Source organism: Myxine glutinosa, chromosome 3, assembly GCF_964187855.1.
Source record: "Myxine glutinosa chromosome 3, kmMyxGlut1.1, whole genome shotgun sequence".
Lineage (NCBI taxonomy): Eukaryota > Metazoa > Chordata > Myxini > Myxiniformes > Myxinidae > Myxine > Myxine glutinosa.
In genome coordinates, this window is record NC_136263.1 from 162,455,008 (window position 1) to 162,472,973 (window position 17,966).

A 17,966-nucleotide genomic window follows, 5' to 3' on the forward strand; every position below is an offset into this window, starting at 1 on the left:
GATGAAGTGCTTTACCAAAAAGCTCTAATTTGGTCTCATCTGTCCACAGGACATTCTCCCAGAAGGATTTTGGCATGTTCAGATGTGTTTTGGAAAGCTCCAGTTAGGCTTTCTTATGTCTCTCTCAGCATTGGGATCCTCCTGGGTCCCCCACCATAGAACCCCTTTCATTGAGTTGGCGACGGATGGTGCAAGTTGAAACTGTCGTATCTTGTGTCTGAAGAAAAAAAAGAAGAAAAAAAACACCTTTGGAGGCCATTTTTGCCCGCAAGCGGGGGTTGGCCTTTTTCGGGGACCGTGGTTGTTGTTGTTTTTTGGTCGCCTTTTTGAAGCAATGTTTTACGGCCGGATGCCCTTCCTGCCGCCAACCCTTTTTGTCGCCTTTTTACGACAAACAGGGAATTACCAGTGAACTGGTACTCAATTTGCCGACCTCGGAAGGATGACAGGCTGAGTCAACCCCCCTGGCGTTAATTCAGCGATCGACCGGGATTCGATCCTAGGATCCTAAGCTGGCACCCTAGCCGCTAGCCCAACACCAGGCTTATCTTGTGTCTGAAGATCAGCTTGAATCTGTTTGGCAGTTGATCGAGGTGCTTTCACCACCATTCGAACAATCCTTCGCTGCAATCTTCGAGCAAGTTTTGTCTTGCGGCCACGTCCAGGGAGGTTGGCTACAGTGCCATGGGTCTTAAACTTCCTGATAACATTGGCTACGGTGGACACAGGAACATCAAGGTCTCTGGAGATAGAATTGTAGCCATGAGATTGTCCATGCTTGGCTACAATCTTGTGACTGACCTCAGACAATTTATTCTCTGGTTTTCTTTCTTCTCTCCATGCTCACTGTGGTGCACACAGTGACACAAAACAGCAGAATGACTCATTTTCTTCATTCAAGCTGGTTAAATGAGTGATTTTTATATTGCAGGCACCTGCAGAATGTACTGTTGGGAGCCATATTCCATGACATTTCGGATAAAGGCATAGTACAGTACATCATTGTAGGCTGAGGACACCAAAAAACACTCCTGGCCTTGCAGAGAAATTCTTCAGCGGGTTCCTCAGGAGAAACAGTCATAAACTAGAATGGCACTCGGGAGAGTGCATACCTCCGCCAGGCTGAAAAGTTTACGTTTTATAGCCCACTCATAGGCCCGATCTGCATCCGTACCTGAACCAAATTCTAATCAGCTTGTTCTTATCACATACCAAAACTTATCCACCAGGTTTCGTCTGAATCCAATCACAACTTTTTGAGATATAGTGCTGTACTACATATCGTATTTGGCCCTATCTCTCAATGGTTAAGAATCACTTAAAATTTAAAAATTTCTCGGATCGCATCCGTATCTTCACCAGAATTTAATCAATTTTCCTTGCCATACACCCAACGTGTCCTCCAAGTTTCGTCCGAATTTGTCCATATATTTTTGAAATATCGTGCTCACAAACAGACAGACAGGTGTGAAAATATCAGGCCTAGTTAAATTGGCTAAGAGAAGATTATGTGGGTTATGATTAATGGAGAATCAATATCTGCTCAGCAAAATTTTCCCCTCCGCCTTTTTTCTTCCCTTCTCACCCACCCTCTGAACTTTTGTTCAGATCGTGTTACACTTCGTTCTACATAGGCTTATATTTTAAATCTAGCATTCTGGGCACAGTCTAATTTTACTTTTTTAATACAGTCATTGCACTTATTTCTTACACCTTCCCAGTCGTTTATTTTAATGCATTTGATATTATTGCTCAATCACAATATGCGGCAGGCAACAATATAAATTTTTACAAAATATTTTTAACCGGTTCCTCATCTCCAGAACCAGAACTCCTTTCCATTCCTGAATGATCAACATGGAAGCATTCCCTACCCCATTGATGCTCCCGCCTCTGCGGCCGATCAGCGCCCTGTTCCCCAGCCCACGGTCCCTCAGCTTGCAACATCAAAGTAAGTTGAGTGTTATTCCTTTGAGCCAACTGAATTCTGCATACGTTGCGTTAATGTCTCTGCACCTATTAGACACCCTTTTCCGTATGCAAATTAATCAATTATCAATTTTATATGAATATTATTGCTAACATATAGCTTAAAGTAATTTTCAACAATTTTAGTGGTGTACTTACTGGCATCTAAAGAACTAGAAGCACCCACTCCCTACCAGACCTACCATGGGGGTGGAGGGGGTGATCATGTTATTATCTTTATGATTATTAATACCATAGCAGATTACCCACCCTATGGACTATCTTGTTCCAAACATGCAACACATTCTTCTGATGCACCCTTTTATTTAGGCATTGTATCGGCAACAAACCGCTCCCTCGATCACTCCCGAAAATAAAATGAACCCGGGTTACATATATGAAGCGAAAACTTGCATTCTGCTTATGTGCATATCTTACTATAATTCACCAAATGCCCGTCCGTCCGTTCGAAGGTACCGCAAAAACGGCTCAACCGATCGCAACGATATTTTGGGTCGGTATTTCTGGGACCCCTGGGAGTAAAATAGGCTATATTGTTTTTCCAAGTTTTCCAATTTTCCAGTTTTTCCAACGAACTCTTCCTATATAAACGTGCGGCTCCGAAGTAACATGGCAGTGTGTGCAAAGCGACTGAGAAATAGGTGTAGCGGCCGCTTACATGTTACAGATTCGGCGCGCACTCTTCACACATAAACGTGCGACTGAGAAAGGCGTGTAGCGTCCGCTGTTTTGCAGAATTCAATCTTTTTTCAAAATGGGCACCATGTACTGTTTAGATTTTGATGATTTGCGTGTGATATGATTCAACGGATGTTTATATGAATCGTTTAAAATAAAAAAAACCCTTCAATTTCTGATATTTTGCCTTTTCATTTGGGCTTCCCAATTGAAGCCCCGCCCATAGGGTGGGTACCGTTGCTAGTATAATGAATACATCGTGATTATCTAGCTCGGATAATTCAAATTGTACCAACCCTGCCCCCATGCACGCACGCAAAGGAAGAAATGGCAAGATGGGCAAAAAATAATAATTAAAAACTTGATGAAATCAAACAAAACCTTCACATGTCCAAGTACAACTTCAAGGTGACCTCCTTAATCCCTGAAAAATTCAGCTTCCTAGATCAAATCCTCTTGAAGAAGTGGATGATACATACACTTGCTCTATTATACAGGGTGATTTTTATTTATTTGAGAACTGCAAATAATTCCGATACACTAAAAACTATATCTGTTAACAACAACAACACACAACATGCATTTTAAAGGCCATTTTCCCTGCGAGAGCGGGGGTTAGCCTTGCGGTCCCCATGACAATCTTCTCCATTTTGCCCTATTTTCTGCATCTCTCCTTGTTAACCCCCTTGCCCGCATTTCTTCTTCCACCATCTTTAGCCAAGTCTTTCTCGGTCTTCCCCGTCTTCTACTTCCTTCTACATTCATTTCCATCACTCTTCTCAACCGGTCACTTTCATCCTTCCTCAACACATGACCAAACCATCTCAACCTGTTCCTCTTCACAGCATCAATCACAGGCTCTATTCCCATCATCTTTCGCAATTCATCATTTGTCTTCCTCTCTCTCAACGATACTCCGCACATCCGTCGAACCATTCGCATTTCCACCCTTTCCAACCTTCGTTGCTGCTCTACGTTCATTACCCATGTCTCGCTCCCATAAATCATAACACTTCTCACACATGCAGCATACACCTTTCCCTTCAGCTTCAACGACACTCCCCTCATCATCAGCACGCCACTCAATTCCCGAAACTTCTTCCATGCACATCTCACTCGAGCAACCGTTGCGGAGTCTGATCCACCTTCTCCATTCAGCATGTCTCCGAGGTAGCAAAATGTTTTCACACCTTCCAGCTTCACGCCGTCTCCAAGATCCAACTCAACATTTCCTCCATCTGCAGCTCCCTCTGTGCACACCTTACATTTGAATGTAGCTGCCACACTGGTTAATGACCCTCTCAGACCACGACATTTTTGATGAACCCCCACTCAGCGCACATTGTACACTGAATGGAGTTCACTCCGACACCCTTCCTACACACAGCACAGGGCCACTTCCCAGTTCTTTCCACCTCACCACATGCTTTACCACTTGCCATCCCCTTCGTCTTTCCGATATTCACGTTCAGACCTTTTGTCTCCATACATTCCTTCCACGTGTTCATCTTTTCCTTCAGTCCATCCATACTTTCCGCAATCAACACCAGATCATCTGCATACAACAACTCCCACGGTAAACTCTCCTTTACGTTCTGAGCCAGCACCTCCATCACAGCTACAAATAGTAGTGGACTTAGTACCGACCCCTGATGCACTCCCACCTTCACCTCAAACTCACCACTGTTCCCGTCCTTCGTCCTTACAGCTGTGCGCGCTCTTTTGTACATTGCCATCACTACTCTGATCAACCATTCCTCCACTCCTAACTTCCTCAATGCCCATGTCAATACTTTGCGTGGAACCCGATCGAATGCTTTCTCCAGATCAACAAACCCAAGAAACAACTTCTTCCTCTTCTCCATGTACTTCTCCTGCAACTGCCTCACAATGAAAAGCACGTCTGTCGTTCCTCTTCCTGGCATAAATCCAAACTGCATTTCGTCGATCTTCACTTTCTTCCTTATCCTCCTCTCCAACACCCTTTCCAATACCTTCATTCCATGCTCCAATAACTTTATCGCTCGGTACGAGCCACACTCCAGAGGGTCACCTTTCCCCTTTTATAGAGGGACGAGGGTACTCAGTTCCCAAGCCACTGGAATGCGGCCTTCTTTCACCACCAGATTACAGATCTCTGTCATTCTCTTCACACCCCAACTTCCTGCTGCCTTCAACATATCTCCCACAACTCCCGTCGGCCCTCCCGCTTTTCTACCCTTCATTGCTTTTATCGCCTCCTCAACTTCCTTCTCAGTTATCTTCTCTGCCGGTCCTAAAACTGGGTTACTCTCTATGTTGCCATCCCATTCATTCTCTGTATTCAACAGCATTTCCATATATCTTTTCCATCTTCCTTTAATTCCATCTGGGTCGACAACGATTTGTCGCACTTCATCCTTCAAGCAACTCACCCCCATCACATCACACCTCTCTTTCGCTATCTGCTTTGCAATCCTGAATACTGCTTTCTGACCCTCTTCCGAATCCAAGCGTTCTCCGAACATTTTCCTACATGCCTCCTGCGCCTTTGCTACCTCTTTCTTTGCAGCCTTCCTGGCTGCCTTATAACTTTCATGCTCTGCTGTTTCTGCTCCCGTACCCTTCGCCTTCTGCCACTCCTTGAACTTTTTCCTCTTCTCGTCAATCCTCTTTCCAACTTCATCATCCCACCACCATGTTTCCGAGTGCCTCGGTGGTCCTTTTGTCCATCCACATACCTCACCAACGGCTCCCAACAGACTAGCATTCATTGACATCCAACCACTTTCAAGCTCAACCACATCATCCTCTACCCTACTCAGCCTCTCTTTTAATGCCTCCCTCACTGTCACCTCTTTCAACCTCCACACTTTCATTCTCGGTTGCTACTTCACCCGCCGAGCTCTCCTCGCACCTTTCACCCTTACGTCGCAGACAACCAAGTGGTGCTGTGAAACAGCCTCCTCCCCCAGGATCACCTTTGTGTCTCGGAGGTGCCCCCTATCTCGCCTACGCACCATCAGATAGTCAACGGTTGTCGTCGACCCACCTGACGTGTATGTAACAAGCTTATTATCCTCTTTCTGGAACTGAGTATTACAAATCAACAAATCAACAAATCAGCTCCATCAGCAAACTCCAAAAGCCTTTCACCTTCTCCATTTCTCACACCATATCCGTAACCCCCATGAACTCCGTCAAAACCATCCATACTCCTTCCCACATGTCCATTTAGGTCTCCTCCTACCACAACAACTTCCTCATCTTTCACGTTTTCCATCAGCTTCTCTATCGCACACCAGAACTTGTCCTTCTCTTCATCGCTTCGACCAACCTGCGGAGCATATCCCGAGATGATGTTCACCAAGAGCTTTCCAATCATCATTTTCACCATCATCAACCTATCACTCACTCTAGTCACACTCACCACACTGTCTACAAACTCTTCAGAAAACAGGACACCAACACCATTCACGCCCTCCAGGCACCCTTGCCACACAAACTTGTATTTCTGTCCCTGCCGACCCTTCACCATTCTCACACCACTTCCCTTCCATCTCGTCTCTTGCACACAACATATGTCCACTCTTCTTCTGACCAATACTTCCACCACTTCTCCTGATCTCCCTGTCATTGTCCCTACATTCCATGTCCCAAACCTCAGAAACCGATCTCCACTTCGGGCTGTACCCTGCCCACATGTAGTTGTAATTGTCATGGTTCTCTTTTTGAGGCAATGTTTTTATGGCCGGATGCCCTTCCTGACGCCATCCCTCTTAGTCGCCTCTTACGACACGCAGGGATACGGTGTACCTATTTTTATCCAGGGTACACACTGGGAAACGTTTAAAACATGGAAATTCTGGGGGGTGGGGGGGGGGGGGGAGCAGCGTCAGCATCACGGCTGCGGTTTAAACATATTTAAATAATATTTAAACAAAACCATGAAAACAATCTGGGAAAAGTCTCTAAGTGAGAACGTGGATTTGAGAAAGCAGGAGCAGAGGTGAAAGAAAAACGAGATATAGGGGGCGGGGCACAAGTCGAGACGAGGAGGCCGCACGAGACACCAGGCCGCACCAGGCGCACGAGGCGCGAACAAAGAAACGACTAATTACACACAAATTTGCAACAACTACAAAACCAAAACCAAATAGAAACACACAATAACACATACACAACAAAATACGCAGCGGAAATTTGACAAAGAAACGAACGGGAAAACACTCAAACTTTGATGCCGTGGAGAGATCGAAGCAAGCCCCGTCGCTCGAGGGACCGGAAGCTATCACACTCCGTGATCTGTGATCTGATATCTGTTAAGAACCTAGTATTTTGCGTAAATGTAGCCTTACGTTACAGAAAGACCTTCACCTTACAGAAGACTAAATCAACCAAGGATGGTTTCAGCAAGATGGTGCCATGAGTCACACTTTTCGATCCAGCATGAACGAACTTAGGCTACTCTTTGGTGACAGTGTAGTGTCCAAGTCATTATGGCCACCTCAATCCCCAGATCCTACGTTGCCAGATTTATTTTTGTGGGGATATTTGGAGGATATAGGGTATGCTACAAATCCACGCATTCTTGGTGAATTAAAACCAATAATCAGTGACACAATCGGCAATATTCCCCAAGAGATGCTACGCTCTGTGTCGGCGACCTGCGAAGAATGAATTTGTGCCTGCAACATGGTGGTGGTGGACACCTTCAGCCCTTCATTTAGGGTAATCAATTGTGTGGATCATGTCACGTCTTTCTGTAACATTAAGCTACATTTACGCAAAATATTAGGTTCCTAACTGATATGGTTTTTAGTGTATGGGAATTATTTAGGGTTCTCGAATAAAGAAATCACCCTGTAAATACAGTATACATGTATGATAAAAAAAAAAAAAAAAAATGTATGATTGTATATAGGACAGTATACATGTATGATTGCTATCTTCAATTTGTTGGTATGGGAATACCTCTGTATCTCCATTGCCTCTGAGTATCTGCTCATTTTCTGTAAATATTCGAAAATGCTCGTCTCTGATATGCTTTGAATCCTAATGCCCACCAAAGACTATTGCTAAACAAGTTTTCATCATTATCTGCCTATCCCTGCGTCGGAGTGGTGACCCGTCCAAGATTGTACTCCTTAGCCAATTGAACTGTCTCAGCAGCTCTGATGCGCCTCATGACGTGAAAGTACTGGTTATTGTTATCTGCCTTTACTGATGTTTGTTGTGAATTTGCAGAGAATTACCACTACCAACACACATCTCGTGTTGCTTCCCAACTATGTCTTTGTGAGGTCCAAATGACAAATTCATAACTTTTATGATCTACAAAACTGATTTTTGACAATTGTTGAGTGTGAGTGCATGTGTGCACACACGCATGCACACAGACGTACAAGTTATCACCGGTACCCTGAACAAATTCCTGCCGAAATCACCGTCAGTCAAATGTCAGTTCTGGCCAGCCAGTTTGTGAAATACTTGTGTCAAAATTTCCCTCTCAGCCAACTCCGCAAGAAGGTGGGAATAATTGAGACCATTGAAGTAGTCGGAATATGTTCAGTAGTATTAACTAAAATACACACGTAACTAATTAAGCACATTTTGTTTGAGCCTTGTATTGTTTCTGTATGTTCAAACATGTTCATATAATGGTTGAAGAGGACCATTGCAATGATCTGTGCATTCCAAAAATGACATCATTCCTAGCCAAAGTTAAATTTATGCAAAAACAACGCGACTGTTTGCAATTAGCTTGCAAATTGGCAACGATTCCCGGGTACAAATGATCAAACATAAGTTAACTTTTGGCAGACATAGCCAGAATGATAACCACCAATAAGGTGTGACCACTGTAACGCCAAGGCAAGCTTGTGTACACGTATCGTCATCTACCAAATCGGGCGATCCAGCTCTCGCTGTTGGATGTTGTGCCATTCTTCGACCAGGGTCACTTCCATTTCATCAAGAGACTGTGAGCGGAAGTGAAGACCATGACACACACCTCACTAGAATGTACTAAGCATGCTCATTGCTCAATTGGACCTGAGATTGTGCAAGTCATTCCAAGTGAGTGATGATGTCATCCTAAGGTGAAAATTTGACACCTGCAATGTGTGGATTGGCGTTGTCATCCAGAAAATAGTCGGAACTTTCTTGGTTGGGTCAGAGGGATGTCCGCTGGAGTAATGCTCTCATCCCTGTGTCTGGCGCCAATAGTCCCACCATGACATGATAGCTGCCTCTTCCAAACTGATCATGCTGCTTAATGGCACGATTAGCAAATTACTCCCCACGGCGTCTCCATTCTTTAGCAAACACATTGTTGAGTTGATGTCTCGGTAGAATATCGATAAGTCGGTTGAAGGTATATGTTGCCATTAGTTCAAGCTCTTGTTGTCCAAGTCCAATACGACAGAACCTGTAATGCTTGCTACCATCTTTCACAGAACTACTGATCATTGTGATTATCTATTGCGCGAGCAGCTACGGCCACTTCTGTACTTGTGGACGTTTGTTACATATGCTCATGGTCAAACCTGGTGGAAGGAGGGGATCAGGAGCCACTAAGGGGTAAAATAAATGTGTTGGCAGGGACCAAGATTCAGAAAGGTAGTGCTTGCAAGAAGAGGATTGCATGAAGGGCAGTTAATGTATACATGGAACTTGAGCATGTCGGTCATTTGGCCGTATTGACTGGTCATAAATTTGTTTTTTCATGGATATTACTTATCACAATTAACATTTGATATTCTTTCCTTCCTTCCTTCCGTGTAAGTGCTGCTTCATCGGAATGAAGATTACCTAACAAATTTGTTTGTACTGCACAAAACTACATCCCTGCTCTTCTTCTCGCCGCAGCATTTCTGGCCAGTGCACAATCAATATGGACGACTTCCGCTGTATCTCAGTACTGGGTCGTGGCCATTTTGGCAAGGTAAGTTCTCCCAGAATAGAGTCCACGAAGGCCTCCGTGCCCTGCAACAGTGTGTAAAATGTAAACGTCATATTAATTGCTGCGGTATGTTCAGCAAGTAATAACATCAAAGTTGGTAGCATAGATCCTACTTGGTATGCTCCGTGGAGTGGAATCGGACTGCGGTATACTCGTGATTGTCATGTTGGTGGGGTTTCTAAGGTACAGAAAGGCAAATAACTTGGATAAGTGCGAGTACACCGTATAAATTGCTAATATGGTGCAGTATCTGTTGGGAATCAAGAATGTGTTGTCTCGAGTCGCACAGTTGGCTGATCGCTTTAATTGTGTGAATGTTACATTCCCATGGTATTGCAAGAATAGGCCATCGAGTAGACACCATGGCCATATAAACTCTGCCAGTATATTTGGTACATTGGTTTGTCCGAGCTAAGTAAATAGAATGTTTACGTATGGTGCAGTTGTGATAAACCAACACAACCCCTTCTTATGTCTGCATATCATAATGGCTTATCTCCACTCACGTTCATTCTTATGGGTTAACTGTGATAGCTTCAATGATTCATTCATTCAGTATTTAGCTGTTCATTCAAATGATTCAATATTTAGCTGCAGAATCATCAGGAAGGACATCTTGCATATAGTCTGTCGCAGACAAAACATGCCAAATATAATCGTGAATGTTTGTGTCTCTCTCCCACTTTCTCTCTCTCTCATTCTTTCTCTCCCAATCTCTCTCATTCTTCCTCTCTCATTCTTCCTCTCTCTCCCATTCTCCCTCTCAATCACTCACTCTCTCTCACTCTCTCTGTCTCTCTGATTATCTCACTCTCCGAATCTCTCTGATTATCAGCTCTCTCCCAATCTCTCTCTCTCTCCCTCTCTCTCCCCCTCTCTCTCCCTCTCTCTCCCCCTCTCTCCCTCTCCCTCCCCCTCCCTTCCCCTCTCTCCCCTCTCTCAGCCCCTCTCTCCCCTCTCTCAGCCCCTCTCTCCCCTCTCTCAGCCCCATCTCTCCCCCTCTCTCAGCCCCATCTCTCCCCCTCTCTCAGCCCCATCTCTCACCCTCTCAGCCCCATCTCTCACCCTCTCTCAGCCCCATCTCTCCCCCTCTCTCAGCCCCATCTCTCATTTTCTCTCTAACTCCCTCTCACACTCCCTCTCCCTCTCACTCCATACTCGGGGTACAGATGCAACATTGTGCAGAAATTAACGGGCTATATGTGGCCATGGTCTCAGGGACCGTTTTGAGGCCGCAGGTTGAGGCCAAAGTGACCAATATAGCAGGTTTTGGCAAACAATACTACCAATTGGTCTCAAATTGAAAAGGCTGGATTTTTTAGTGCAATGCCATTAACCTTTTAAAGTCCATGAAATAATTTAAATTGATAGATTAACTCAAACTATTCCCATCACTGGGGATGGGTACTTTTTTATTGCAAAATAAATGTTGATTGACCAAATTTATATAAAAGACCATTAATGCTGACAAAGTCATATACAGTGCCTTCAGAAAGTATTTACATCCCTTGACGTTTTTCACATTTTGTTTTTACAGCCAGAATTTAAAATGGATTAAATTGAGATTTTTTTTTTGTCACTGATCTACACATAATACCCCATAACAGCTCGAGTCTTCTTGGATATGCCTGTATCAGCTTTTCACATGTTGATTTGGAGAGTTTCTCCCATTCTTCCTTGCAGATTTGCTCAAGCTCTGTCAAGTTGGATGGAGAGTGTCGGTGATCAACAATCTTCAAGTCTTTCCACATATTCTCAATGGGATTCAAGTCTGGGCTTTGGCTGGGCCACTCAAGGACTTTCACGTACTTGTTCTGAAGTCATTCCAGAATGTGATAGCTTCAATGCGTGACTTGACCTATGTTGCTTTGGCTCTATGCTTGTGGTCATTGTCCTGTTGGAATGTAAATCTTTGCCACAGTCCAAGGTCTTTTGCACTGTGAAGCAAGTTCTCCTCAAGAATTTGCCTGTATTTGGCTCCATTCATTGTTCCCTATATCCTTACAAGTCTCCCAGTTCCTTCCACTGAAAAGCATTCCCATAGCATGATGCTGCCACAACCATGCTTCACGGTTGGGATTGTGTGAGATGGGTGATGAGCTGTGCTCGGTTTCTGCCAGAAGTAGCACTTTGCATTCAGGCCAAATAGTTCAATTTTCATCTCATCAGACCACATAATGTTTTGCCTCATGCTCTCAATCTTTTCCGTGCCTTTTTGCAAACTCCAGGCATGCTGTCATGTGCCTTTTTTAAGGAGTGGTTTCCGTCTGGCCACTTTCCCATAAAGCCTAGTTTTGTGAAAGGCTGCAGAGACTGTTGTCCTTTCTGCAGGTTCTCCCATCTCAGCCAAGGAACTCTGTAGTGCTGTCAGGGTGGTCATTGGGATCTTTGTCACCTCCCTGACCAAGGTCCTTCTTGCCCCGTTGCTCAGTTTGGTCGGTTGGCCAGCTCTAGGAAGAGTCTGTGTTGTTCCATATTCTTTCCATTTCCTAATTGTGGAGCTCACTGTGTTCTTGGGAACTTTCAACACCATATAAGTTTTTTTCTACCCTTCCCCAGATCTATGCCAACTCACAATTATATCTCGGAGTTCCATAGATAGTTCCTTGGACTTCATGGTGGAGTTTCTGTTCTGACATGCACTGTCAACTGTGGGACTTTATCTAGAAAGGTGTGTTTCTTTCTAAATCACATTCAATCAATTGAATTAGCCACAGGCGGACTCCAATCAAGTGGAAGAAACATCTCAAGGATGATCAAAGGAAATTGGATGCACCTGAGCTCAATTTGAAGTGTCATAACTCATAACAAAGGGGTTGAATATTTATTGACTCGACATTTCAGCTTTTCATTTTTAATCATTTCGCACAAAATTCTAAAAACAAAAATTCCTCTGACATTATGTGGTATTAAGTGTAGTTCATTGACAAAAAAATCTCAATTTAATCCATTTTTTATTCAGGCGGTAACGCAACAAAATATTAAAAACGTCATGGGGTGTGAATATTTTCTGAAGGCACTGTAGTTAGTTGTATTCTGTTTATGCCCATATCCATCTCTGCTCCCTTCTACTCTCGCTGACCCCCCCCCCCCCCACCCCCTTCCTTTTTGCCTACCATCCACTTATGTGCATCAACCTTGTCTCTCAGTTCCCCTTTGATCCTCGTTCAATCTGTGAACCTGTTGCCCTCTGTCATGTAGATCCTCTATACGCCTATAACTCTGCATTAAAAGGTAAAAGATCCTTTTGACATTTAGATTGTTTCTACTGAAAATTAACATAGGTTTTAATTGCTCGATTATTTAATTTATTTTGTCTACCTGCTGCTAGACCAAAGGGGACCAAAAAAAACAACAACTACCACGGTCCCCGAAAAGGCCAACCCCCGCCAACCTAAGGGTCCCCGCTTTGCGGGGAAAAATGGCCTCTAAACGGTGGTTTTACCTGCTGCTAGAGAGACTGCATTTGCTGAAATAGATACCAAAACCGTTTTCAAACACCAATTCACTATCAATTTGTGCCCTCCACGTGGTATTCTCATAGATCCATTTGAGGCACTTAGCGAGAGATTTTCATTGCTTTGTGAAACATTGGATGGCAGCATTTATTTATTACTTTTATTTTACATCTGTCTCTCCCATTACCACTTACCACACACAGGTGTTACTAGCAGAGTATTCGCACACAGGAGAAATGTTCGCCATCAAAGCTCTGAAAAAGGGAGACATTGTGGCGAGAGATGAAGTGGAAAGGTAACAACTTTCATCATAGAAATAGTTCACGTGTCCTTCACGTGTTGAAAATGTTTAACGGGAAAGATCCTGGTATGTATACATATTTGTTTTAATTTTAATATATATATACAGACTTGGCATTTAATATGGAATATTTTTTTTGTGGGGGTGAACTTACTTTTCAAGATGTCTTAGAACCAAAAGTTCATTGGAATTATGTTGAAATTATTCTAGATTTTGTTAATGTGACCTTTAAAAGAAACAAAAACCACATTTGACATTTCGAAACAAATTAATTGATCCTTGAAAGTGATGTAAACTGATATCGAACTCAATTCACAGACAGTACTGTTAAACTTCTGTACGTTTTCCAGAAGTATCTCTTTATTTTGCACATTAGCCAAAAATTTTTTTTAACAAAAACAAAAGTTAAATTACGACTGGGATTACGGACATTAAAATTACAGTTCAGTACTTCGTGTAACCCCCACGAGCATTCAGGAGAGCGTGTACACGTCGAGGCATGCTATTCACGATATTTGCCAAGATTTGGACAGGAATCGCTTGCCATGCAGTGACAATAGCCTGCTGCAATTCACGCACAGAGGTCGGCTGCTGGTCCAAGTTGTCGATTTGACGCGTTAATTCTGCCCACAAGTTCTCTATCTCATTCATATCCGGGGACATGGCAGGGCACTCCATATGCTCAACACCACGGTCAGCAAGAAAGTGTTGGATCATGCAAGCACGATGAGGCCGTGCATTGTCATTTTGGAAGACAAAGTTTCCTCGAAAGGCTGCACGAGCAAATGGAAGCAATGTTTCTTCCAGAATGTCCCTGTACTTGAACTGGTTCAGGTTTCCATTCAGAACAACCAGGTCAGTTTTGCCCCCTGCATGAAAAGCAGCCCAAACGGTCACCCCACCACCTCCAGCTTGGACTCTTGGCACTATACAATCTTTGTTGTAGGCTTCATGCACTTGCCTGCGCACTCGGACGTGGCCATCTTGACGATAGACCAGAAATCTAGACTCGTCACTGAAGATCACGTGATTCCAGTGTCCTGGCTGCCATTGACAGTGCTCTCTGGCCCACTGCAATCGGCGCTGGCGGTGTTGTCTGGTCAGGCGTGGCTTTCTCAGGGGACGCCTGGCACGATAGCCTGCTTGAACCAGTCGTTGGTTGACTAGCCTTCTGGATACAGGCACATTTGTCAGTTGCTGCCACTCAGCCCTAAGCCGATTAGCTGACTTGGTATGGCCATTGCGGACTAACCGGTGCAGCCGATCATCCTTCCTTGTGGTTCTGCGGGGACGTCCTGGCCTCGGTATTGGAGTAGGGACACCCCTCTGAGCATTTCGTTTCAGGATCGTTGACACCTGACCTTGAGTGATGCCATACTGCCGATCAATAGCACGCTGTTTCATGCCGTAATTTCGTAAAGCCACCACTCCATAACAAACAGCATTGTCGAGCTGACGGACCATCTCCAGAGGAAGCGGCAATAACTTTTGGAGACGTGCAGCAGTTGTTTTCCACGAATACAGAACGCAACAACCCTTGTATACCCGACTGTGAAGCCAATCATCAAATGCACCTGTCCGTACATTTTGCCACGCCACCTGTGATATAATCCTGTTGTTGACTTCTTGCTGCGACAGACAATCAGTGACATGGTTCTTTTAACAACTAAATCACCAAAGTGTAAAAGAAACTCACCAGATTGATATACTGAGTTCAGAAAGTAAACCCAAGTCAAGAAAAAAAAAATATTCCATATTAAATGCCGTCTGTGTGTGTGTGTGTGTGTGTGTGTGTGTGTGTGTGTGTGTATATATATATATATATATATATATATATATATATATATATATATATATATATATATATATATATATATATATGTATGTATGTATGTATGTATGTATGTATGTATGTATGTATGTATGTATATATATATATATATATATATATATATATATATATATATATATATATATATATATATATATATACAGTGGTACCTCGGCTTACGAGTGCCCCAACGTACGAGTTTTTCGGGATACGAGCCGTCGCTCGGGCGGTTTGTTGCTTTGGGATACGAGCCGAGATCCGATGTACGAGCTCAAAAAATTTATTTTTTTGAATTTTCCGGTTGTGGCTTCCGGTTCCGGTCACGTGGTTATCTTGCCGTGAAAGCATCTCTGCTTGGATATAAAACACGCAATCGTCGAAATACATGAGCGAGGAATCTCCTTGCTCCAGCCGGTGACGTCATCGGCGGGGATCCCCGCCTCCAGAGTGGCTGGTCACGTGACCGCCAAAGCGTGTCGCGCGTGCGGGTATAATGAGCTACACCTGTGGATCACGTGACCACGGAAGCACGCCTCGCTTGAGAGGCATGGCTTTCGGTTTGCGTTTTGCTTTATAAGGCGCGATAAATGGGCTTTTGAGTGTTAGCGGTTCATGGCGTTGACGGTTCATGACGGTTCATGACGGTTCATGACGGTTCATGGCGTTGACGGTCAAAAACCCATTACATCAATTTTACCAGGCACTGTACAGTAAGTACAGTGGACACCAAATGCACGGTGGAAGGCTAGAAGTAGAAGATCGTCCAAGACAAGTGAGAATAAGCCATACTTTGGAGATGACGTCATTCGCTGGTCCGATAACCAAAGATGTGGTATAAAACACCAGGTGAGCTAACAATGCAGCAATGAAGGAATTCGGCCAAGGCACCGGCACACAACGACCTACCTACATCGAAAGACTCAATGCCAATGGTGACAGAAGCCAAGACGGCCGGCTTAAACACCGCCGAAAGACCACGGTGTACCAACTTACGATGCAGAACATCTTGCACTTAATATGATGACAACAGGTGCCATCCTCTGACGTACCATTACAGGTACAGGTACAGTACACGTGAGCACAGAGCAAAAGTTCACTGAAACCGAGATTAAGAAAAAAGAAAAAACACCTCGTGGTCCGTGCTCGATATCCGAGTTTCAATCTTTTCAAACACATGATGCTCTCGGTCACGGTATCTCCTGCGAGCTGCTTCTCCTTCAACCACACAAACAACAACTTCTCCATATCTTCATGGATAGAGGTCCGGAGCTTTGAAATAATCGTAACGCCCTTGGCTGGCGTTATAGCCTTTATGGACTCCTTCTGCTTCAAAATCGTACATATCGTAGAAGGAGTACGATCGTACTGCCTCGCCAAGTCGACAACACGCACACCTCACCTGGCATGCTCTTCTCCTCTGCTTAATAAAACCAGTTTATTTCTTTACATTCTCTTGTATTATGTACAGTATATACGAGGTCGTGCTTGTTTATACATTATTTGTTATTTATAAAGTACATTTTTGTTATTTAAAAGCACCTAACAAAAAAAATTGGTGTTTTTTTTTTGAGGCTGGAACGGATTAATAGCATTTCAATGCATTTGAATGGGAAAATTTGCTTTGACTTACGAGCGATTTGGCTTACGAGCTCCGTCACGGAACGGATTAAACTCGTAAGCCGAGGTACCACTGTATATATATATGTATATGTATGTATATATATATATTGTTGCGAATATGGAATTTGGCCTCCATATCCGCTTGTAAATATTCCCCTATTTTCTCCGATACTCCCCAACTCTCCCTTACCCCATTCCCTAGTCCCACTGTCTGTAAACAACACCCATTAGAGCCGATCTTCCCCTTCATCCCCCCATTAAATGTCGTGCCCAGGTCCCCCGCACCACACGTAGACAATTATAGGACATCTTGCTAGTTATTCTTAATCTATGTCAGTTAAGGACTTGTTGCCATTAATTATGACTCTTCGTTGCACCAGAATGTGATTATATGGCACCTGTTAGGAAGTTTAGGACCTCCCCATACCTCTCCGCATCTCTTCCCCATGAAGAAGCGCCAACTACAACAACAACAACAAAAGAGGGGGGCGGCGCGGTGACGGCATGGGGAGTGGGCGTCCTCCTTCCGGCTCGGTTAGCCGCCATTGACCACGCGCTCCACGGGGTTACCACGAAGGGGCTCCCTGTCGGCCCCTCGTCAAGGGCGGAGCCGGTAACCCCCGCACCCAATGAGAAGCCATGGGCCGATGCCATCTGGGGCGGCGCTAACGAGCCGAGGGCGTGTCACTCCCCGCCGGATATACGCGGCCCCGCGCCGGACGTGACGTGAGATGCGCCCCGAGCTTGGAAGGACAAGACGCCACCCTCCCGAGCGCTGAGCGACCTCCCCGGCATCTCCACCAAAGTCGCGACCCTCCCGAGCGCTGAGCGACCTCCCCGGCATCTCCACCAAAGTCGCGACCCTCCCGAGCGCTGAGCGACCTCCCCGCATCTGCTGGACACCACCGTACGTGATTCTGTCCCTGAGCCAGGTGCACCTGAGCCATCGACTGCCGCTTTCCTTGCCATCAAATCCCGTGTGAGTCAGCGTTGTCCCGTTTATCTGTGGTCTGTCTAGGGTTAATATAAGAGTGTGTCTAAGTGCCTGTCTTCCTATGCTGTCCCTCTTGTAGTTGTAATCTAACCTTTTTCCCTACGAATATACTTGAGAACTGAACCCTTGGTGTCGTATTGTGTGATTGTAAT

General features: G+C 44.5%; 1 protein-coding gene across 1 annotated transcript in view; it reads left to right on the top strand.

The window, feature by feature from the left end:
- LOC137423085 (serine/threonine-protein kinase N2-like) overlaps window positions 1-17,966 on the top strand; it is a 173,791-nt gene that overhangs the window by 103,080 nt on the left and 52,745 nt on the right. The window contains exons 14-16 of the mRNA XM_068109882.2: window positions 1,824-1,951; window positions 9,517-9,592; window positions 13,272-13,363. Coding sequence (XP_067965983.2) covers window positions 1,824-1,951; window positions 9,517-9,592; window positions 13,272-13,363 — 296 coding nt within the window. The remainder of the gene's footprint in view (window positions 1-1,823; window positions 1,952-9,516; window positions 9,593-13,271; window positions 13,364-17,966) is intronic.